The 23,314-nt window shown below is 41.5% G+C and overlaps 1 protein-coding gene across 2 annotated transcripts; it reads left to right on the forward strand.

Annotated features, from left to right (window-relative positions):
* The first annotated feature begins 2,160 nt into the window (after window positions 1–2,160).
* Window positions 2,161–21,686, forward strand: igf2bp3 (insulin-like growth factor 2 mRNA binding protein 3). Of its 2 annotated transcripts, XM_044170849.1 has the most exons (16): window positions 2,161–2,939; window positions 3,918–3,978; window positions 9,566–9,614; window positions 11,229–11,279; window positions 13,203–13,254; window positions 13,550–13,613; window positions 14,375–14,653; window positions 16,442–16,576; window positions 17,091–17,213; window positions 17,347–17,482; window positions 18,383–18,514; window positions 19,711–19,830; window positions 19,984–20,058; window positions 20,300–20,431; window positions 20,617–20,730; window positions 21,093–21,686. In XM_044170849.1, exons 1-16 carry the CDS (start codon window positions 2,765–2,767, stop codon window positions 21,192–21,194), a joined length of 1,800 nt encoding a protein of 599 aa, XP_044026784.1. In that variant the 5' UTR covers window positions 2,161–2,764; the 3' UTR covers window positions 21,195–21,686. The 2 variants fall into 2 exon arrangements, with proteins under 2 accessions (XP_044026784.1, XP_044026785.1); XM_044170850.1 differs by lacking the exon at window positions 11,229–11,279 and having other exon boundaries at window positions 2,163–2,939; window positions 16,442–16,574; window positions 17,089–17,213.
* Window positions 21,687–23,314: the final 1,628 nt, after the last annotated feature.

A 23,314-nucleotide genomic window follows, 5' to 3' on the forward strand; every position in this document is an offset into this window, starting at 1 on the left:
GTACGGAGCGAGTCTGCAGCGCTCTGATTGGACAGCTCTCCCGACCAATCAGAGAGCTTCGAGTGTTTGTTCAGCAGCAGAGGAGTAAACCCACTGAGACAGCCATGGCCCCAGTCTGAGCCAGTGACTGAAGGGCCCACTAAACCAACACTCCCTTTGTAACCTGCTTTACATGAGCATTGCACACCTAGGTCTATTCATTAGGAAACACTGCAGGGACACAGTACTATCATTTCAGCTCAAAGCTAGCTCTTTGCACTGGGAATTGCAGGGCTGCAGTGTTACACCCGGCTAAACTTTTCCAACACTTTTTTCCCTTGGTGAAATACAGTTTAACCAACTTTTCAAAATCCAGCTGTTTAAAGGCTACCTGACAAATAATATATGTAGGTTGCAATGAAAAACATACACTTACAGGAAAAGGAAACTGAAGGTAATGCTACTATGTAACTTTTTATAGTTTCCATTGTTACTTTATGGCAACAATTCATACATGGTTTTTAATTTGCCACTCATAATTCATACAGGTCAACTCATATAACATAATTATAGGAATTAAATGATGCCCTTATGCATGCCCACACACGATCCAGGAAAAAAAACTGTCTGACATATTATACTGTAGATCTCATATCTCAAATGATACCGTCACTTGTGCTGTGTATTGTGCACACGTAAACACTTATGTAGCCTGAACCCTCAGTCTGAAGATGTTGGGATTGACGATGAATTTTGATATTATGAATATGCTAAGTATAAATAGATACACTCAGAGGTCAGTTTATTAGGTACATCTAAAATTAAGAATCTAAAACTATTGCAATCTAATACAATAGTCCCGCAGTAAATCCTACATGAAGTTTATAATGTTCAGTTTTTGTTAAAACTGTTTTAGAGAGGTGTTGATTCACATTTATGGTCATTTTGAAACACAGCTCAGTATAACACAATAGAGTGTAGTACAACAGAACTGCAAACTGCAGCCTCCAAAATGTCCATAATGTTGAATCAACACCTCTAAAAAAAACAGTTTTTTAAAAACAAAATATTATAATCTTCATGAAGGTAACATTTACTGTAGGATTGTTGTGTTAGACTGCATTAGATTTAGCTAGTAGTACCTAATAAACTGGCACCTGAGTGTAGATAGTGTAAAATGTACTTCAGTTCCACCAATGCCTACACCAGTCTTAGAAACTTTGACTTTGTTTCCCTTTCATCCTTTACAAATCCATTGTCACATAACACTGCGTGTGCATTTTCATTTTCCTTGGAGTTGAAAAACTTGAACAAGTTCTGCTCTGACAGCATACCGACCTTTGTGCCATCAACAGGTATGGATTCAATCACCCATCGGTCCTGTAAACACGACTATCCTCTGCAGTGACCCATGCGTAAACTATCGGCCCCTGCCCATCATTTACAAAAGATCAGTTGTGTAATATTTTAGACATGTATTCCACACGTGATTGAATTGGGCTGTGCTTTACATAGGACTCTAGGGGCACTTTAGTGTAGGAGACCCCTCCCTCTTTCAGTAAATACAAATCCATGCCGGAGGTATAGCAGAGAGGATTCGCCATGTGCATTTGCTCCACATGGCCTAGGCTTTCACGTTGTGCCAAACGCTCTGAAAGTTGGGGGAAAACAAGTGGCGTGGCGGCACCCATCTCGCCCAAAGAAACCCCCGTAATATCATTTTGTGTGACCACGGGCAAATCGGGCCTGCTGTTGGACTTTGAGTTGTGGTTCGGGGAGGGCATGGCTCCACTCTAGTAGGAGAAGATGGATGCCGTCATGTGGCTAGTAGTACGTGTCAGTCCCATATTGCGCGAGGTCCCAAGGAGCGGCGCAGGGCACTCCCTAGTCAAGATTCCTAAAACTAAATGTGTCCAGTATGCAATTTAACAATATAGTGCAACATCATTTATGAATGGCCCCACCCCCTTTTCCTCTTACTGTGTCATCAGTACAGCGCACTTAGCACAGCCGTGCGCACAAGCCCCCGCAATATCAGCGTCTCCCTGCTATGGGCGTGCGTGAGCGCACTGCCGTTTTACTATTCCGCAGCCGACCAATGAGAATTGAGGCTTTGCAGAGAAAGGCACACGAATGTGATTCTAGTAAAGATACACTGGGTTCTCACGGAATCCCTTTACGCACATAGCTCGCCAGGTTTTTTCCCAACACCAATCCACTCTTCCCCTCCTTTTTTCTCCACTCCCCTCTGCTGTCCCCACCCCAGATTCCCGTGCAATTTTCCCCAATCCCAAACACTTAATTGAGCAATTGGGATTCCTCACGTGTGGGCTGATTTGTAGTTTGAACACGTGGCTCATTCAAAAAAGCCGGAATAGCAGATGATTTTTTCTCCCCCCTTCTTCTTCTTCTTATTCTAGGCTCTAGACTTAGAGGCGGGCGCCAGCCTTACCGTGTGTGACATTCTCTGTCTCTTTGCCAAGGGGTTTGGAGGAAGACACAAAGTAGTTTCTCCTCCTTTTCACCCAGCCCGCCATCGTTTGGAGACACGAGATTAATAATTGAGCATTTATTTATTGCGCGATAGAGACAGAGGGGCGAGGGAGAGCGAACGCACTGTGAGGCTGCCAGTTTAAATCTATCTGTGGCTTGAACGACCGGGAAGCACGCCACAGCCACTCCGTAGTAGTAAAGGCGATTTAGGCTACTCCAAACACTGCACATCCGTGAGAGCAAATAACTATCTCTCCCTCAGCGTAAAGATTGTCCCTTTTCGGCGCAGAACATGAATAAGCTATACATTGGCAACGTGAGCGCTGAGGCGAGCGAGGAGGACTTCGAAACTATCTTTGAGCAGTGGAAGATTCCGCACAGTGGTCCATTTCTTGTCAAAACTGGCTATGCGTTTGTGGATTGCCCGGACGAGAAGGCTGCGATGAAGGCCATCGATGTTCTTTCAGGTGAGAGATTCTGAGCAGAAAAAGTGGTATTTGGAAAGACGCACGAACTGCTGCAATTGTGTGAAGATTGCCTTTTACTTGAGCCCTGTAGGGTGGGGGTGTATCCAAGCATTTCTTTCTCTCACACAACCTTTACTTGGCCTTTTGACACCGTGGGCTCAAACAAAATAGCTGCCCTGGGTTTGAGTGAAATTCTGCTCTTGTAATTTCACTGAGTGTAGCTTGATAAAATGGTCGAGTAAACACAATCATGAGGATGAGAACGCCAAGGGTTTCCTAATGCAGGTTATATGCCGTTCAGGGCAGTGGGGCGCATAGGCAGCGGGCTGTGGACGCCGTGAAGTGAACCTTATTGTGGGCTTTATCTCACAGCCCACTTTGGCACGATTAGGGGCACAGGCCGTAGTGTGTTGCTGCTTTTACCAGCTTCAATTTGAACTTGCACTCTTATCCAGGTCTCAAACTATAGGCCTTCTCCAGTGGCCACAACTCGCTAGGCTACATTGTGAAGCCATTTCGCTCATGCTGACACACCAGGTGGTTTAATTGTGTTGGTCAAATGTAGGCCAACTAACTGAGCCACACGACATTTGCTTTTGTATATTATTCACTTCGTCCCACGGTCTGTTATTAAATTAAAGTTCGGCCTGTTCATACAGGACACGTAACAATTTAGCTAAAGTCGTATAATTTTACGAATTGGGGCTAATGTCTGGCTCATTTGTGTCCTCGTGCTATATTAGTGGCTCGCACACTTCCAGCAATTTGTGTTGCTAATATCTCACTATGCTGAAAATATCCAGGACGCTGCCATGTGTAGCTACATATGCCTGTTTAGATTTTAGTCCCCTACATGAAATGAATAGTAAACACTAACCCTAAATACACTCCCAGAGCAAGAAAGGAGGCCTGTGTAGGAGGTCAAAGGGATTACTGAAATGTAATAGTTGCTTTTTTTTTATTTATTTATTTTTTTAGGTAAAGTTGAACTTCATGGGAAAGTTCTCGAAGTGGAGCACTCGGTCCCTAAACGTCAAAGGTAGGTCGAGTTTTATTATATAGTGGTTCAACTCGTGGGAGCTCCAGTTCTCTTGCTTATTTTTTTTTTTATTTCTCTAGCTATTATACAAAAAGCCTATTTTTTTTTTGTGATACTTGCCGGAAATGTGTTTAAGTTGCAGCTGAACATTATTAATACAGTGGTGTAAGTATTGTCATTTTGGTTAAATGGAGTGTCTTTCCCCCCTGAAAGCTCTGGGGTCAAATGAAAGGGGCGTATGGTGGTGTACTCCCTCCTCTCGCCATGACTGTGGGGTGCTCCTAAAACCGTCGTGCATTTGGGTTTAGCCAGCACATGCCTGTATTTTCTCGCTCGCCCATCCACTAGTGTTTTTTTTTTGTTTTTTTTTTTTTGCATACGTACAGCACTTGATATTATTTGAGCTCCAACCTCAGAGCGATGAGTTTAAAGCCTAAGTGTGCTGGCTGAAATGTGTGCAGAGTGAGTGCAGGCTGGATTTGAGGCGTGCAGGCCTTGTGGAGTCGTCCATTTGAGAAGGATCTGCCCGTCATTCTCCCTGCCTGCCCTGCGTTTCCGCCCTCCTCTGCACATTGTGCTGCTGTTGCATGAGATGGACTCCCAAAACGCGAGTGGAATGGGAGGTTTGGGGCCCAAGTCACGGAAAACCTTAGTTTTAGAGTTAGACCCCCGTAGCCACAGTGAACTGCCGCGTCTCGCAGAATGATCTCCATTAAGTGTACCATAAATATTTTCTGTAGGGTCTACGTAATGTGTGCTGAGGACGCAAAATACTGAGGCTTTTTGGCATTGTGTGCGTATTTTTTGGTGGTGACGCAATTCGGTCATATTTAATCCTTTTTCTTGAATTAAATTAAAATGGCTCTTGCCTGTTAATTGGTGTAGTAATTTCTAAGAGGCATTACACGTAATGTGCATGTTTTGGTCTCTTGAAAGCCGTTTTACGCAAAGTAACGGACCACATTTTGAAATCAGAAAGTCGAGGTGAAACATGTTGGCTTTTTAAACTATTACACGTGGCTTAAATTGCTTTAGAAAATGCTTAGATGTGGATCAAGCAGGGAATTTTTTGACATCTTAGCGTGAAATGTGTTTTCCACCTGAAGGGCATAGGCCTACAAGCTGTCCCTGGCAGCTTGGTAGGCTGTTGGTCTAAATCGTAGCTTGAATAAATAAACCAGGTGAGCTACATGGGGGAATCTTTGCATCAAATCCCTGAGACATTCCTCCCAAATTTTCCTGATCACAAGAAACTGGTGACGTTGCTCTGTCTTTAGTGCAGCCTGCTGTGTTGGCTATGGCAGAGTCGAGTTTCAGCCACACTTCAAAAAAGTAAAACGTGCCCTCCCTTTACAACATGGAACATAGCAGTAGTCAATGGGAACAGTATACAGTATAGGCTACACCACACACAGGCTTGTACACTGGGGCCCCTCTTTGCATTCCAACCAGCAGATATCAACTGGGGGTTTGGCCAATCACCATGGCTTAACCTTTGAACCCCTCAGGAAGGGGAAGTGCTATAGCAGACAGATCAAGGTGGGGTGGCTACAGTTTGGGGTTCATAAAGATAACTGTGTGGGGTGACATGTTAGGAAGTGTGGCGTTTCACATTGGCCTAAATACGTCATGTAATAAAACATTTTGACATACATTCCTCTGAATTTGTCACGGTTGTAGCCAAAAGCTCACTAAAATGATCTCCAGTGCATTAGCAAAACATCTGCTGCGTTCAACAGTGACTGCTGTAAATATACTGTATGCATTAACAACATAGCACAACAAAATGCAGTTAATTGAAAACATCTAGTCCACAGATGCATTGTATTCTTTTCATAGTTATTAAACCTTTCAGCCATCTTATGGGCATTTACATTTCATTTTGCCTGGCTTCTGAAAACGTTTTGTGCTTGGCTTATTTTTTTGAAATTTTCTTTAAAATCTGGCATTTAAAGATGACACCCACTCGTTCTTGACAATGTCTTGCGCTTTTGTTTATTTATTTTGAGAAGGCATGTAAATTGTACAATATGAAATCAAGCATTAATCTGATTCTTACAGGTGTATTTACATTTTAGTTAAAACAGCCTTATTTTCCACAATTTACATGTTTAAAATGTAAATTATATTTTCACTTTTGACCCAGCTTTTTACAAGTGTATTGAAATGCTTGTCAGTGCAACTGGGCCACATAAAATGTATTTTGCTAACAGTTACTAATTGAGCAGTTGTTTTTTTTTTTTTTTTTTAAATGTCACTGCAAATATTTTCATCCTTTAATTATAAGGAAAGCTGAGTTGCAGCAGTGTCATTGTGTACGCTCTGACGTGACTTCAGGGTCAGATTATCTTCGTCTATAAATTTAACAAAAGAAATGTAGTTTGCCCATCCTCACATGCACATACCCGCTTAGTCACATGTACAGAGAGGAAAAAGGCATGGCTTTAAGAGGGGTGGCCCCAAGCGTGTGTGTGTCTGAGAGCGAGAGGGGAAATTGATGTTAAACATACATGTTCAACTTTGACTTATTTTACAGCATAACGTAGCAATTGTTCTCAAAGTGGTGTAAAGTTTCAGCCCTCTTGCCTTTTTTTTTCTTTTTATTCTTTTTTTTTTTAAACCAAGCATTAAAAGAACATATACATACATTGAGACAATAGTGTAGATTGTATCAGTGCTGTTTGTAGAAACTGCTCCTGGCTCTTATTACAAGAATTCTGGGTCATGGGGTCACTGTGGGGCCCCACCTGCAAAAACGGGGATTTGGGACGGAGACTTGGGGTGCCAGAAAATTATGAATGTGGCCCCTTGTTTTACCCAAACTGCAGGCAAAGGTTCCTTAACTCTCCCTCCTCCTAGGCTCAAATCAGAACCTCATTGTATTTTTGCCTTCTCTTAAATATATAAGAAATGTAATTTCTGTGTGGCGGTAGACACAAATGTAATAGTCTTTGTTGAAGTTGAGTCATTTCTAACTGTTGATCCAACTCATTGGAATTCCAAACCAATCTGTCCAAACGCAAGTGTTGAAGGTAGCTTATTGGGTGCACAGTGTGCATATAAGGCCTGTGAGCGGGCAACGGAAACCAGACTGTGGAGTTCAGTCATTCAGAACCTCTGCATACTGAATAGTCAATGGCTGTAGATGGGCGTTGAGCACAGTTCTCATGTGTCCCACACCGTCCCTGATGGTGTTGACGTAGAGTGCTTCAGTAAGGATGGACGATGAAGAAATGGAGATGAAAACAAGTGTGGTGCAGTCTCGTGGTGCTTGACTTGTGAATCCTCTTGTGGTTTTTATGTGTATACGCTTGCATACGTGTCTATTCACCCACTTGTGTGCATGATCTTCACGGTGCAGGCCCGTAGGGCTCAGCTGAGCGGCGAAAGAAGGGGGTGAACATGTAGATAGGTGGGCTATTTCAAAAGTAAATAAGGAGTCTGGCCTCCTCCTGGCCATCACATGACTAGCCAACCCCAGTTACTCCTGGCCCTCCCCTCCTTCCCTCCCGCTTTTAACCCTGCTCTACATGTTGCTGTCAGTGGACTTGTCCGTGTCCATGGCAACAGGGCCCCACCCCCACAGGGCAGAGAGGGCCCTTGTTACCCTTGCCTGAAACACAGCTAGTGTCGTTCCCCATCATCAAAGGCTGGGACTAGAGAATGTATACCACCCCCACCCCATACCCTGGCTGACTTCTTCTGTGTGTGGAGCTATAGGTTAATCCGACTGCAAGTGCTCGGTGCATTTGCAGTTCGCATGGCGTTCCCACCGCAATGCAGAGCATACAGAATGTGTGGGGAGAGGGGGCCGGATCAGCCAGGAATGGCACAGTGGGCCGGAAAGGGCTGGAATTCCTCTTGGAAGTTATTTGGGAATTTTCTTTACAATTTGCCCTTTTAGAATTAAGTCGTTTCCTAATGTCTCAAATTTAATGTTGTTGAACTGCTGTTGGGTTGATTATGGCCGTAGTGGCTAAGCTGAGGAATTTAAACTACTGCGGCCCTTGTTACACATGTGCAGTTTTTTTTTTTTTTTTTTTTTGTGTGATTTATTTTTTTTGTTACATACTCTTTTCTGAAATTTGAGTTCATGGTGGAAAGAGTGACTTTGTAAATGCTGCATGTTGTAAGGTGTTATCGTCTACACAGCAGATTACAAAACAACCACTATCAGTGGAGCAACTAGATGTGCTGCATATTAGACATCATTTAACAGCTCATTGAAGCTTGAGGAAAAGAACAAGGTGTGTGTGTGTGTGTAGTGTAACTCTTTACCTTTTAAAGTTTTTGCACAGAAGATTTCTACACACTAACTTTAAATTAGCTGCATATGTATCAGGCATGTGCAGCGTGAGTTCAAGGCTGGTGTGGAAATGGGTTCGGGGGTCAGGGTTTGTGAATCCACATTGTGTGTGTTCATGCTTCAGCTACCAGCCATATGTACATTTTGTTCCTTTAGGTTTGTGCGTGTCAACAGGCAGGGGACTTTAAAGTGGCCTGCACTCTTCTCACTTGTTTTTTTTTTTTAAATGTTTTACTTTTTTTTTTTTTTTTAATATACAACATCCACATGCACTTTGACACTTGTGAAACTTTCTCATTGATCCACAAGTTCCATTGTCTGCATGACCGCCACACATAGCCAGTGTACTCATGCTGCTGTACACAAAATGTAACTAAATTGGGAACCTTCAAGCTGAAGGGATGAATTGGGGATGTCTGTTCGGGTTGTTTCTAGTGACAGAGCACAGCAGCGCCATTGTAACTGGTAGTCTCCACTTGCTTCTCCTGTGTGCGCACTCTCTCTACGAACAAGCACGCAATTTTGATTCTTCTTATTTAGTGTGACGTGGCCAGTGGAGATTCCCTTTAGTTTCCGTTTGGCACCTGCACCACCACCACCCCCTCCCTTCCTGCATTTTTTGATACAACAGCTGGATGCTCCTCTAAATGTCTATTTTGGTTAAAGAGTGGGCTTGAGCCTTGCAGTGGTTGAATCCTCATGATGCAATGTTACAGAGTTCATGCTTGACTCAAACAGTGTAGATGTTCTGATATCGTATCTTTGCCTTTTCAACCCCCCCCGTCTGCTGTCTTACTACTCCTTTCTGCCGCTTAACTGTCCTCTCGTTCTTCACACTGTGTTTTGGGACAAAGGAAGTGGTGCGTTTTTGAGCTTAATTTTGAGCACCCTCAACTCAATTTTAGGCCACCCAGCGGTGATTCCAAATCACCCCTTTACCCGCTTTTTCTCCATCACTTCCTCCTATGGTTTACCCAGCGTGTCTCAGTGCACCTGCTGGGTTGGGAATGGAATTAAAGCACAAGTCATATCTGCAGCTTCTCCACCCTGGTCTGTCTCACTAGATGGCGGAGGGAAGAAAGACCTGGCTTTTTTTTTTCTTTTTTAAAAAAAAAAAAAAAAAAGATACCTTGTTTGTCATTTGTATCATTGTGCCCTTGGTATTGTTGTCCACTAACGGTCCGTCTCCCCTCTTCTCTCCCATCTACCTTCATCAATTTCTTTTCTCTCCCTCCTCCTTTATCCATCCCCCACCCTCTTCCTCCCTTGTTCTCTCTCCAGGAGCTGTAAGCTGCAGATCAGGAACATCCCGCCTCACATGCAGTGGGAGGTGAGTGCTAACAGGCTGCTAACTGCTTCCAGGGCGGGGCACCATCGGGCAACTGGGCTCTCATTTAGTGGCCTCTGGAGTCACCTTGCCTCCCTTTTTTGGGTTTCAATTGAGCATGTGCTTGATGATTCGTTTGAACAAGGCTGCAGCTCAGGCCAGTGTGACGCACTGACCAGTGGGTGGAACTGTGATAGAACAGAAATTGTTACTAATGCCACTGGAAAATTGATTATGAAGATTGTATGGTTGGGTTTTTACAGTCTAGCTACACGGCATATTGGAGGACCCTGGTCTAGGTGGTCATGGTTTTACTGGGTCGTGCTCATGAAGAAACTTTAAGCAGTTACATGATCTTTTGTAGCATTATATTGCTATATGTGTTGGCTTGACATGCCTGTTTAAGCATGTTTTTAAAACATCTTGAAAAATCTTGCTGTTTTGAATTGATTCTTGGGCTACACAGGATCAGATGTGCTTAAATGAACAATTAAGGAAATGTGACTTAATTGTTCTGTCATGGTGTCTTTCAATGCTGATATGTGCTAATTTGAAAGTGAATTCCTTTTTCACGTCTGTTCTTACAAAAAACAACTCATGGAAATTAAATAAACCAAGTGTATTGTCTGAGAGGTTGGCCAGGGTACCATGTCAACCCCCCCATGAATGTTTCACAACCCGAGTGTGCAAATGTTGTATCCTTTTATATGTTCATGGGATATTTTTATATATATTTCTTTTTAGAAAATCAATTTAGTTACTCAGTACTTTGTGGTGGTTTTTATTCACACAATGAGGCTGGAAATAAAGTAATTTTTAATTTAAGATGCACACATGTCAGTGTTTCCTTGACATGTAGTGGGTGGAGAAAATTAAATGAGCACCTGTACAATTTAATGCAATTCAAAAACACTGGCCATGCAAGAAACACTAAGTGTTTATAGCTTATAATCAGAATCAGAAATACTTTATTGATCCCCAAGGGGGAACTCTTTTGTTACAGGGTGTTCAAAGTATTTGATTCTGAGTAATGTTAAATAATGTTTTGAGTCTGTAAGAGATTCAACTACATCCTAATTTAAGGACAGTTTGTGGTGGCTGAGAATATAATATAAGGCATTATTATGGTTAATTCGCAACAAAATAAGTCCATAAATTCCACCAGAAAATACCTCAAATTATATTTTCCTGACACTGTCGACAATAATACAACAGTATAAACTCGACAAATACTTGTTTTAGGTTATTGTGCTGTATCACATTAAATTGTACATGTGTCCATTATGTTGTCTGCTACCACATGCATATACACACAGCTTAGAGGTCCAACATAAAAAAAAAAAAAAAAAACTCTAAAATAAATTCATGACTTGCTGTTGGCGTCTCCAAAATGAGTTGTACACACGAGTATTCCAACACAGGTAACTTTTAAACTGTGTGAATGATTTGACTTGATCTTAGATTAAGCCTGGAAGTGAACCTTGGTATTTTAGGCAAAAATATACACACACATTTTCTGTGAGAAATTGTTCAGAAAACCATGTTTGAATTGATCATGCAAAACTGTTCTCCGTTGCATAAGTGGGACTCAAATGAGTTCATTGGATGTTTTGTCAGGTTTCTACAGAGGATTTAAATGGAGTTGAAGCAGTAAAACAGACGCTCACGGTCAGTGTTAAATCTCAAATACAATCCACTTGTTTTTTGTTTTCCCCATAAAGGGTTAAAGGGCAAAAACATGTCATGTAAAATGAATAATATCCATAGAAATGGTGAGCTGTAACATGGTCAGATTACAAGGCCACTGCCTAACTAGTGAAAAATGAGTGACAGTTGTTTGTCCTTGCATCGCATGTCTTTGTTTCTCTGCATGTGATAAGCATTTAATATATAAAACGTGACTTTTTTTTAAAGTGTCATCTAGTCTTTGATTGCATACTAATGCACTGGGCACACATACATTTATCTGTACTTTAATTTCAACATTTTAAAATTGTCTGACAAATTTCACTGAACTTTTTTTTTCTTAATTTTTGTTCAGAAATCACTTGTCAAACTCAAGATCCATGTGGAATCTCATGTGCCAATAACAGCTTTACGTAACTTTTTTTCCCCCTCCCTCTGCAGAGGTTTAGCTGTGATAGCGTGTGCTTTTATCCAATTTAATTTTCTGCTCCATAAAGACTATGGAAGCATAATGGGAATTTTCTTATTGAATTGCACAATTGTTAAGTATTCTAAATTTTTGTAAGATTGAGGTTAATACATGGCTTTAGATTTCAGTCTGATTCACTTATTGTGATCAAATGGCTACGGACAGGCTCAGTGTTTTGTAATGGTGGGTTCGCTTTGCCTACGCATGTCCCTCAACTGCAGCTCCAGATCCACCCATGTTCCTAGTATGTAGCTAGCGAGTGGTTAGCTTTCTGAAAAGGTGACATGGAGGTTTCTCCCCCTCAGAGGGGGGAGGGGTTAGAAGAATGGAGGAACAGAAAGGGATCTTGATGCAAAGGCCTTGTATGTATCTTATCAGGTAGATAAGACAATGGGTCATAGTGTGTGTGTATATGTATCGCCCTACAGCGAGAGAATAGTGGTGAGAGTAGTGGCGTGTTCACAAGCTTGCGTGGGTGGGTGGACTGGACTGTTTCCTCTTCCCTTCCATGTGCGCTGATTCACAGAATGTGTAGCATGAACTCGCACCCCTCCCCCAGACACTGCTTCCTGCTGGAATGTACCCCACCCTTTCCTGAATGGCCTGGATTCCCATTTGCCAGCCATGTGGATGGACAGGCAGAGCATCCAGCCAGTAGCCTGCAACTCTTGGCTTCAGGGAACTCATATCAGAGCTGGAGCAGCCAATGTTGGGGAGTGGAGATGGCAGGGAGGCGGGATGTTGGTTGGTTGGTGGGTTGGTGGAGTGGGGGGGCAGGGACGCACTCTTGTTGGCTAGAAAGTGGGGTTGAGCTCTTGGGGGGTGTGTCCTTATGTGGGGTTGAGCGCTTGGGGGTGTGGCCTTGTGTTCTACTGAGCATGGTCGGATGTCTTAGCTTAGTTTAGAACCCTTGCTCCCCCTCTCGCCCACATTTGATCACATCTATGAATTGAAGTCCTGTGGTCTCCAGATTTGGGCAATGGCCAGCATGGTCTGGCTTTCTTTTGGATGCCTTTTCTAATAAAGCAAAAATTTTTGCTTTATGGATTTGTTTTCCTGAAGTGGTCAAGATTTAAAAAAACAAACATGTATATTAAATGGATAGCGGGCTGCCCTTATTTTTCAGAAGTAGTTGTTCTGCAATGAATACACAGGTACTTTACCAATAAAGACTTTTAAAATGTTATAAAAACCTGCTCAGCACCTGGAGCTCCGTGCAAGTGGAGAGTAATAATAATTTGAGGTAGACAGGCTTTTACAAGAAGGCAGCAAATTTATCCACGTAACTCAACATTGAACTCTAGGGTTCAGAATTAATGGACTGTGTCCTGGCAGTGAGCTGGGCCAGTTCCCACTGATGAGCTTCTACTCACTAACAGGTTCTGGTCAAAGCCTCCAAAGTCTAAGTAATCATGGCTTTTCTTTGTTTCTCTCAGGTTTTGGATGGTATGCTTGCTCAGTATGGTGCAGTAGAGAGCTGTGAACAAGGTAAATATACACTCTTGTTTAAGCTCTGTCACAATTTGCTTAAAATATAATTCCACCACCTTGCTTCAACATACACCTTTTTTTTAAAAAAAATACTGCATTCAGAATCTGTGCCATGTTTTCTATTACAACTGTACAATCTTGTTTCATTCAGATGTGTTTATTTTTAAGAATAAAAATACACCATTGCAGTATTTCAAAGTAGTCAATTTGTAACTGTTTAGTCATGTAAAAGTAGCCCATGGTGGTAAATTGTGTCACTGAATGTGTGTGAATTGACTGTGTTCTCCCACAGTAAACACTGACACAGAGACTGCAGTAGTCAATGTTCGATATGCAGCCAAGGACCAGGCCAGGCTGTGAGTACACAAACACACACATGCAGTGTATTCATATCATTAACCTCCAGCTCATCTGTCTCAATGTCTTTGACGTGGATCTGCTGCAGTTTTTCACGTTACCCACCATTCTCTATTGGAAATTGCATCAACTTACCCTGTCTAGTGTTCTTACAGTGCACCTGATTTCCTCTTTCCAAAAACCAGTCTAGTTTAATTTGACATGCAATGATGGGGAGGAGTGTATATGTGTTGGAGAGGGAGGGGGGTTAAATTAGCCATCTGGTGCCCCCTGGTGTACATGAATCATACTACAAAGTTGCTCTCTGCACGAGTTGTTGAAGTCCCAGGCATAATTGATTGATTCACTAAAAATCAAAATTCTTGAGGCTGACATGTATTAAGTGTGAATGCTATCTTGAGGTTAGAGTGAATTTCTTGTGGCTCACAAGGAGTGATGTGACTGCCCCTCCAGTATATTGGGCTTGTAAGGAGCTCTTACCTCCCGGTCCCTTGTGCCCATCATTTGAGGCATAAATTGTATCAACTTGGACCTAAGCCTCTTGATTGTGTCTTAATGTCCCCACTCCTTGGGTTCTTCCATTGATAAGGAGATGGGAAAGAAATCAAACCTGAAGCTTTGTGGTGTTTGCCTCAACAGAAATTTGTTTGGCAGTTGATCCAGTCAGAGCATTTCACTCAAAGCTGTCCTGTGTTCTTAAATCATACCCACTCAGTGGCGATCAAGAGTTTTAGAGACAAACATCTTTCATGCTCCCCAGGGCGATGGAGAAGCTGAATGGATCTATGATGGAAAACTATGCCTTGAAAGTGTCCTATATCCCAGATGAGACGGCTGCACCAGAGGGTCCTTCAGCAGGGGGCAGGAGAGGCTTTAATGCCCGTGGACCCCCTCGTTCTGGCTCTCCAGGTCTGGGCGCCCGGCCCAAAGTGCAGTCAGACATCCCGCTGCGAATGCTGGTTCCCACGCAGTTTGTAGGGGCAATTATCGGCAAGGAGGGCGCCACTATCCGCAACATCACCAAACAGACCCACTCAAAGTACGTACACAGAGGTCAGGAATTATACTGAACATTGCCAGTGAGCTGTGTCCTGTTCTTTTTTTCTGTAATGTTGACTTCCCGCATTAAAGTAGCCTGGTTTTTAAACCGTCTTTCCTTTCACTAAGGTAAAGGTGTTCTGTTTTTGAAAAAATAAAACCACGGAAAAATGTCGCACGGGTAAAAATCCCAAAGTGTTGAAAAGCTGTGACACAATTTGATCCTATCAACCTTATAACCTTGGAGCACATTTGAAATCCTCCTCCTGCTGCCTTGCCTCAAAATGCTTTTAACTGCATGGCATCAGATCTTCTGTAAATAGTCAACACTTCTTGACTAGGCTATTTCCCACAACTTCTGAAAACTGAAGTTATTAAGCCACTCTTTAAAAAAACAAAAAACAAAACCAAAACAATCTAGACAACTCACTAATGAACAATTACAGGCCCATATCAAACCTCCATTAAGTAAAAGCACTGAAAAGGCTATTTTTCAACACCTTTTTTTAGACATTCTTGGCCTAAAACAATTTCGACCACAACACAGACTGCTCTTGTTTAGGTCTTGAATGACAACCACAGTAGAAATGTTTCAGTCTTAGTATTAGAGGTCAGTGCTGCATTTGTCACGTTCATCCACAACATATTACAAGACAGACTGGAAAACTGGGTGGGACTTTTTGGCACAGTGCTAAACTCGTTTAAATCCTATTTAAAGGACGGGGACCAATTTTGTGTCAATTGGTACTTACACATCGGAGTACAAAAATGACAAGGAGCTCCCCAAGGCTCCATTCTTGGGCCTCTTCTGTTTGACATCTACTAGCTCCCACTTGCTCAGATTATGGAAAACAACCAAATATCTTACCATAATTATACAGACGACACAGATTTATATAACGATACCACCAGGTGACTATGGTCCCATACAAACACAGAGTAGGTACATTGAACAAAAATGATTGGATGTGCCACACTTTCTTCCAGTTAAACAAAAATAAAACATTGACTTAATCATTTAGGTCCAAAGACTGTGTTCAGCTTTCCCAGAAATCTTAGTATAGTCCTGGACTCAGACCTAAATTTTAACATCCACATTAAGACAATTACAAAATCAGCCTATCACCTTAAGAATATATCCAGAATTAAAGGACTTGTGTCTCAGCAGTATTTAGGGGAAAAACTTGTATTTGACTTATCTTTAGTAGGCTTGACTACTGTAATGCCGTCTTTACATATCTCTCTAAAAAGTCAATCAGAAAGCTGCAGCTGATTCAAAACGCTGCTGCTAGGGTCCTCACTAAGACCAGGAAAGACCACATCACTTACACTGGCTTCCTGTTTATGCAATAATTTATTTTAAAAGGCTACTGTTGGTTTATAAAGCACTGAATGATTTGGGGCCAAAATACACTTCTGATCTGCTGCTACGTTATGAACCTCTCAGATGATCTGGGACAGGTCTGCTTACTGTTCCAGAGTCCAAACTGAAAATGGAGAAGCAGTTTTCATGCACCACATATCTGGAACAAACTCCCAGAAAACCTGATCTGCACAAACTGTTTTTAAATCAGGACTGCATTTTATTAAGCTAAATTTGGGACTGCTTATTCAGATCTTGCACTGTAATTTTTATTCTGTTTGATCTGTTCTATTATCTTATTTCAATCTTCTATTTTACTTGGTTTTAATCATTTTATATCTTTGTGTCTTTTTATATTGTAAAGCACATTGAATTGCCTTGTCGTTGATAAGTGCCATCATTTGCTTTGCGTTCACTTTACTCCAGGATTGACATCCATAGGAAAGAAAATGCAGGTGCAGCAGAAAAGCCAATCACAATTCACTCCACCCCTGAAGGTTGTTCGAACGCTTGCACAACCATCATGGAGATCATGCAGAAGGAAGCCGTCGACACAAAGTTGTGAGTTTGTGCCCAAACAAAATGAGGGCCAGAATATTTTGCCTTAGCTCAACTTGGTTCTTAAAATTTCATGGGACACCATGAACTTGTGAAAGATCAAAAGTGGTCATTTTGTTAAACACACCCTTGGCTTGGCTAATGAGACTTCCGGTGATGTAATAGTCTTATATAAAATTACTAAGCTCTCTTAAAATGCTGTCATTTTTTATTTTTTTTTCCCTTTTCCACTTGTTATAATCCAGTCAAAATGAGTATGGGTGGTAATGTATGAATGTTGTGATGCACATCTGTCTGTTTTTATAATTGCAGAAGTTTGTGGTTGAAAAAATATGAATCATAGATACATTATTGCCCAAGAAAATTACTTTTTACAGCTTTGTACATGGTGTATGAAAGAAACATAATGTAAGATGTTGACGGTTCTTAACGTGTAAACAAGAGAGACATTGGTAGGAGAGTGCTGAGGAGCATTTAACTAAACATCCTATCTTTTTTTTTTTTTTTTTTTTTTTTTTACTGAGGAGATCCCACTGAAGATACTTGCACACAACAACTTTGTAGGAAGATTAATTGGGAAGGAAGGACGCAATCTGAAGAAAATCGAGCAAGATACGGGGACCAAGATCACAATCTCACCGTAAGTCTGAGTTCACTGATGGCTTTTTTTTTCTTTTTTTTTGAATGACACAATTTGTCGTCTCTGCAGCCCTTTCATAAAAGTGCCCCTTAGCATGGCAGAGTATAAATTTCCCCCCCCCCGTGCTGTCCAGTCTCCAGGATTTGACCCTGTACAACCCAGAGCGGACCATCACAGTGAAGGGCTCCATTGAGGCGTGCTCAAGAGCCGAGGAGGAGGTGATGAAGAAGATCAGGGAATCTTATGAGAGTGACATGGCTGCTATGAATGTAAGCAATTTTAGCACTTATTCAATGAAAGAATTCCTTCACATGGGAAGTGTGAATTCATTCTTTTTTTTAATGGGAAGTTTCCATTGACTACTGTCAACGGTGACAGTCTGCTCCAGTAGATCATTACTTTGACTAAGAAACCAGATGAGCGAAAAACAGTTTTTAGGAAGTGAATAAGATTTTTATTTTTTTCTTTTAGGATATGAAAGTGCTGCTATGGCAGTGTTTCCAGATCCTCATTGTGCCTCATGTCAACACCATTATCTGATACACACACACACACACACACACACACACACACACTTATAAAACTTTCCAAAACAATGGCTTTCCAGTGGGATTTATTGTGTTAACCAGGTTTCCCTTAATGCTTTCTTCTGAAGAAAATATTTATTTTTCTAGAAAATTAAGATATGAGGGGAATGACTTAAAAAAAAAAAAAAAAAAATTTAGGTTACTTAAACTCAATGTTAGTGGTCAGATTCTCAACTGAGCTTACATTGTCAGCTTTGAACACAGGGGATGTGAATACTGTACTGGGGAAAATTTAAAAGCTTATTACGCCATGTGCATGCTGTTTACAAGATGGACAATCACTTAAGAGTTTCTACATAACATGTATTTTCTATCAAAATGTGAGTCTATACTTTCCTGTGTACAGGGATTGCTTTTTTTTTTTTTTTAAAGAAATTTGTTACCAATCTTCTGGGGAGTTTACCACCCCTGGTTGTTCAAAATATTCCCTGTTTGAATAGTCTTACCAGGAGAGGGTTATTGTACATATATTAAGGATATAGGAAAAGGAATTCTGGAAGCTACCTAGCAACAGATGTTAAGTCATGTACATCACTTTGTGATGCATATTATATTAAGAGAAATGTTCCTACTTCTCTCCAGCTCCAGTCCAACCTGATTCCAGGCTTGAATCTGAATGCTTTGGGTTTGTTCCCCAGTGGAACACCAGGAATGGGTCCCTCCATGTCCAGTGTCCCACCTCCTGGAGCCCACGGCGGATGCTCATCATTTGGAGTAAGTGAGGGTCTCCTAGTCACATACAGTACAGTGGTCACTACCACTACAAACCCTAAACTAAACTATTCTGCAAGTCTTGGTTCGGCTGGTGAACACTACAACTTATTTAAACAAGAGCAGGCATTTAGTCTTTAGCAACTCAGTTCCATGTTTCTTTTTTCCTTTAGTGCAGTCCTTTTGGGGGTGAGGGGCCATTTTGGGCTTCTATGCTGTCGGCGAGCAGCCAGCCCCTTGCTGTAAGTCACCCGTCCCAAAGTGCTTTGCACGGCTTGTGGCTGCTCGCTGCGGGATTAGGGGGCAGGGTTTGCTACGTCAAAGTTCGTCTCCAGCTGCCCTTTGACCTTTTTTAGGCAGGCCCTAATCTGTGTGCAGTTGTTAACCTGGTGGATGGCGAGACTTAAGTCCTAGAGGGCAACATTATCTTGGGCTACTAATCGTATTTTAGATGTCTTAGTGTTATTTCTGCCAAATAAGCTGCATTTGCGTTTTTTTAGGGAAGGTCAGTTTTTTTTTTTTTTTTTGATCGGTGAGTTTATTTAAAAAAAACCCAAAAAAAAAAAAAACATCCTTGCCCATCTCCAGATTTGGAGGCTGCCTAAACAAGTTGTTAGTGTGCCCTCAACTGACACGTTGACTGGGATATTGAGCTCGCTCCAAAATCAACAGTGGTGTTGTTCCTCTTTGATGATGCAACAAACTCCCCTTCCAGAGTTCAAGTCATTCACACTCTAAAAACCAGGTATCTGTAAATAGTAATTTCTAATAAGACGCTCTTCCATTATAGTGTAATGGCAAACACGAACTTCATATCCAAATACCACTTTCAACCAAATTGTTTTTCTAAACTGATGCATGTGGCTCACTCAGATTGTGGCTTTTGATAACAGAATGAAACAGAGAATCCATTTGCGAAATGTCTTTAAATATTTTTAACACTGTGATCTGAGTGGTAAAACAGACTTAAAAACTCTGTGGCGTTGGGAACATACAGGGTGCATTTGTCTCTTCTGACTGCTTGTGATTTCAAGAGGAGGGCATGAGCTCCATTGTAGCTTACAGAATTAAACAGCTTTTGCTAGTTCCACTCTCTGCATTTGCACATTGGTGGATGCTGGAGTTAAGCAAGTGGTCTGCAGTTGCTGTCTGTGCAATCTGCTGGCCACAGTAGTACTAACTTGTTTTATACCCGGCAGGGACACCCAGAATCGGAGACGGTTCACCTGTTCATCCCAGCGCTTGCAGTCGGAGCCATCATCGGAAAACAGGGTCAACACATCAAACAGCTGTCGCACTTTGCCGGAGCCTCAATCAAGGTGAGTGACGGACAGGAGGTGATGTTCTGAATCTCAATGACGGCTGTCCAGCTGTCACTTGACCGAAAAGGAATTTGGTTGTTTGATAGATAGATTAAAAAAAAAAAAAAAAATTAAATAATTTATTTATGCTGGCTGTCCACTGTCCTTCAGATTGCCCCTGCAGAAGGAATGGATGCCAAACAGAGGATGGTCATCATCGTTGGCCCTCCAGAGGCTCAGTTTAAGGTGTTGTACCTGTTCACAGCCATAAACACTGTTGGTAGAAATAAAAGAATGGAGCCACATAGTTAAATTTGATGGTAGCAGCTGTTGGGGTTGCTCGTGAATTTATTTTGCAGGCAGAATTTTCTTGTTTCATTTACAGCTTTTATTAGTATCTAAGTGGCTCTTTACAGCCAGCACAGAAATGTTTTTCTTAGGCTTGTTTTTTCTTGAGAAATCTGTACTCAAACCTGTCTGGCTGCAGGCTCAGTGTCGCATCTTTGGCAAGTTGAAGGAAGAGAATTTCTTTGGACCCAAAGAAGAGGTGAAGCTGGAGGCCCACATCAAGGTTCCCTCCTTTGCTGCTGGACGAGTCATCGGGAAAGGTGGAAAAACGGTAAACAAGGACACCGATTCATCAATCACTGCACTAGCTGCAAAATTCTGGCTTGGGCTTGTTCAAAGATTAACTTGGCACAAACATTAAGTTTGTGCCAACAAATGATAAATGAAGCCTTTTATCCAATTTTTTACTCTAAAAGAAAAAAAAATAAATAAAAAAAAACCTTATTGTGGCTGCAGGTAAACGAGCTGCAGAACCTGACCTGTGCAGAAGTGGTGGTGCCCAGGGACCAGACGCCTGACGAGAACGACCAGGTTATAGTCAAGATCAGTGGACACTTCTTTGCATGCCAGGTGAGTTTTGATAAAGTGCAGTACCTCAGGAAGGCTAAAGCCCTGGGTCTCATCCCCTGCAGTAAGGTACTTGCTACCTGGTCTTGCTGTTTAGAAATGGCTAATGAGCGATTTATAGCTAAAAGGTAAAGTTTATGCAGACTGAGCCATATCCCAATTGAACTGATCTTATGAAAATCCAGATATTTCAATATTGTGTTAATTCAAGAAGGTCTTGGGTAGAGTGTTAGCTGTTATCACGTACATGCTAAGAAGAGCATGGACTGACATCACATGAGGATGTCATGGGATCCTTTTTTAAGGACTCTAATTCTAGCACTTTGTGCTGTGATCTGATCTTAGTATTTGCTCATGTCATCTAGCTGGCTCAGAGGAAGATTCAGGAGATCCTGGCCCAGGTAAGGAGGCAGCAGCAGCCTAAGCCCACATCTGGAGCCCAACCTCCACTGCCCCGCAGGAAGTAAAAGATCTAGCGGACCTGGAGGATGGTGACTGAATCTGCCAGAAGACTCGACAGATGGGCAGATGTAGCAGAGTCTAGGGGGAGAAGACGACAAGGGGTCGTAATGCTCATCTCAGGGGTAAAAGGTTATCAGAACCCAACCAAACATCCACCCCTCCTTGTCTTACTTGATGGACTTCAAGTGTGGCTAATAAGAGACCCTATGCCTCTAAACCTCCACCCACCTCACCTCTCTGCATCTCTGAGAATGTACTTCTGAGGGCTCCCAACAATGTCACCTGCCCTCACATGTACACACACCCCTCGACCGCTCTCCTCCCCCCCACGGGTGTGTTAATTTTTAAATTTGTTTTTTTGTCCCATTTTTACACTAGAAACACAAAGAAGAAATAAGGATCCCCCCTCCTATCACCTCCTTGGTGTGGTACTTCAAACCTGACAAGATGTTTTGGTTGACTTCAGAGTTAGTTAAAAAAAAAAATATATATATATATTTTTTTTTTTAAGGTCTTTAATTGGTTGATGAAGCTTTCTCATGAATTTTCTGTGGAAAGGAAAAGGCATTGCTATCAAGGTCCTGGTTGGACCAACAGAGGTTTATTTTGGGGGAGGGTTGGCTCAGATTGGGTGGGCCATGTTTAGGGGAAAGATTCTTGTTTCAGGACAGGACCCCTGAAAGGGTGGATTATATTGGGCGTCCTGCCCTTGTAATGATAGTGGCATTTTATAAATTTGGATGCATTTTATAGATAGACCTATATACATAGATGATATATAAACATATATATATTTAGAGGTGAGGGCAGCGCCATGACTGACACTTAAGGAAACGGTGCCGAACTGCTGCTGCCCAGGAAAACCAATTTAATATGCATTTTACTTAACTACCTCAGGATCTAGTACCTCAGAAGAGAAAAGAAAATGATTTTATATATATATATATATATATATATATATATATATATATATATATATATATATATATATATATATATATATATATATATATATATATATATATATATATATATATATATATATATATATATATATATATATATATATATATATATATATATATATATATATATATATAGACAAAATGTTCCTTTCTTTTTATTTTGCTTTTGTGGTATTTTGTATACTTTATAAAGCTGATAGTCTTTGAACATTTTTATTTTTTTAAGAAAATTTAAAATTTGGTCAGCTGCCAACTGACCTTGCCTTCAACTCTGGTGCTTTAGGCGGCATTGTTCATGTGTATGTGTGACTTAAGATGACCCTGTACATAAAGTCTATTTGTACATAGCAGCCCCAGAGCAAGAGTTGGCGCCCCCTCAGCTGGCGGCTGACAGGAGTATCAAGAGAAAATCGCCTCAGTTTTTCCCCTGAGGGTCCACCATCTTCTGAAAAGTACAAAACAACTAAGACATGCAAATAATGCCAACCGTACATAATTGCAGCAATGCCGTTTAATTTTGGGATTGTCATTGGTAATGGTACTTTAATTTGTCAAAAATATCCTTTTTTGCTATCGTATGAGAGCTGTGGTCAGGGCAGTGCAGTGTGGACTGTAACGTTCCTCTCTCTAGCTGCCCTAGAGTCAGCAGAGCGTCTGTTTCTTGTCTGTTCTGTTCCCAGGCCATCTGCCACCTTCTTGACGATGGCATCTTAGCAAGGTCCAAGCCTGACTAGGTTGGGGTTTTTTTTATTTATTTTTTTTTAATTTTTTATCATAGAGCAAGCTTTGTCAGTTCAGAGTGGCCCTTGTAGCCAGGCCATCAAGTCAATGTTAATGTCGTTCACTGCATGGTGAGGGTAGGGGGAGTCACGCTGATGGACACATTACTTTTTTTTTTTTTTTATTTGCGCTATAGGATAATTTAAACAAGACATTCTCTGTAACCCACAAATGTAACTTGATTCAATTTGTTGTTCATACAGGGAAAACAAGCCTGAAAAGGCACACAAAATACTGAATGAACCCTGACTGGGGGGAAGAAAAGAGGAAAGGAATCCAAAACTTAAATACATTTTATTTCATTTATCTTTTCATGCCGAATGTAAATATGTTGATTGTGGTAAAAGTGCTCCAGTGTATCCATGCTTCCACAGTAGAAC

This window comes from Siniperca chuatsi, linkage group LG17, assembly GCF_020085105.1.
Source record: "Siniperca chuatsi isolate FFG_IHB_CAS linkage group LG17, ASM2008510v1, whole genome shotgun sequence".
Lineage (NCBI taxonomy): Eukaryota > Metazoa > Chordata > Actinopteri > Centrarchiformes > Sinipercidae > Siniperca > Siniperca chuatsi.

Bases quoted from the DNA above. Each gene is read 5' to 3' on its own strand.
- igf2bp3 (XM_044170849.1), top strand. From the start codon at position 2,765: ATGAATAAGCTATACATTGGCAACGTGAGCGCTGAGGCGAGCGAGGAG. The intron at 13,255-13,549 runs GTAAATATACAC...GTTCTCCCACAG, and splicing joins AGTAGAGAGCTGTGAACAAG to TAAACACTGACACAGAGACT. The intron at 17,483-18,382 runs GTAAGCAATTTT...ACTTCTCTCCAG, and splicing joins GTGACATGGCTGCTATGAAT to CTCCAGTCCAACCTGATTCC.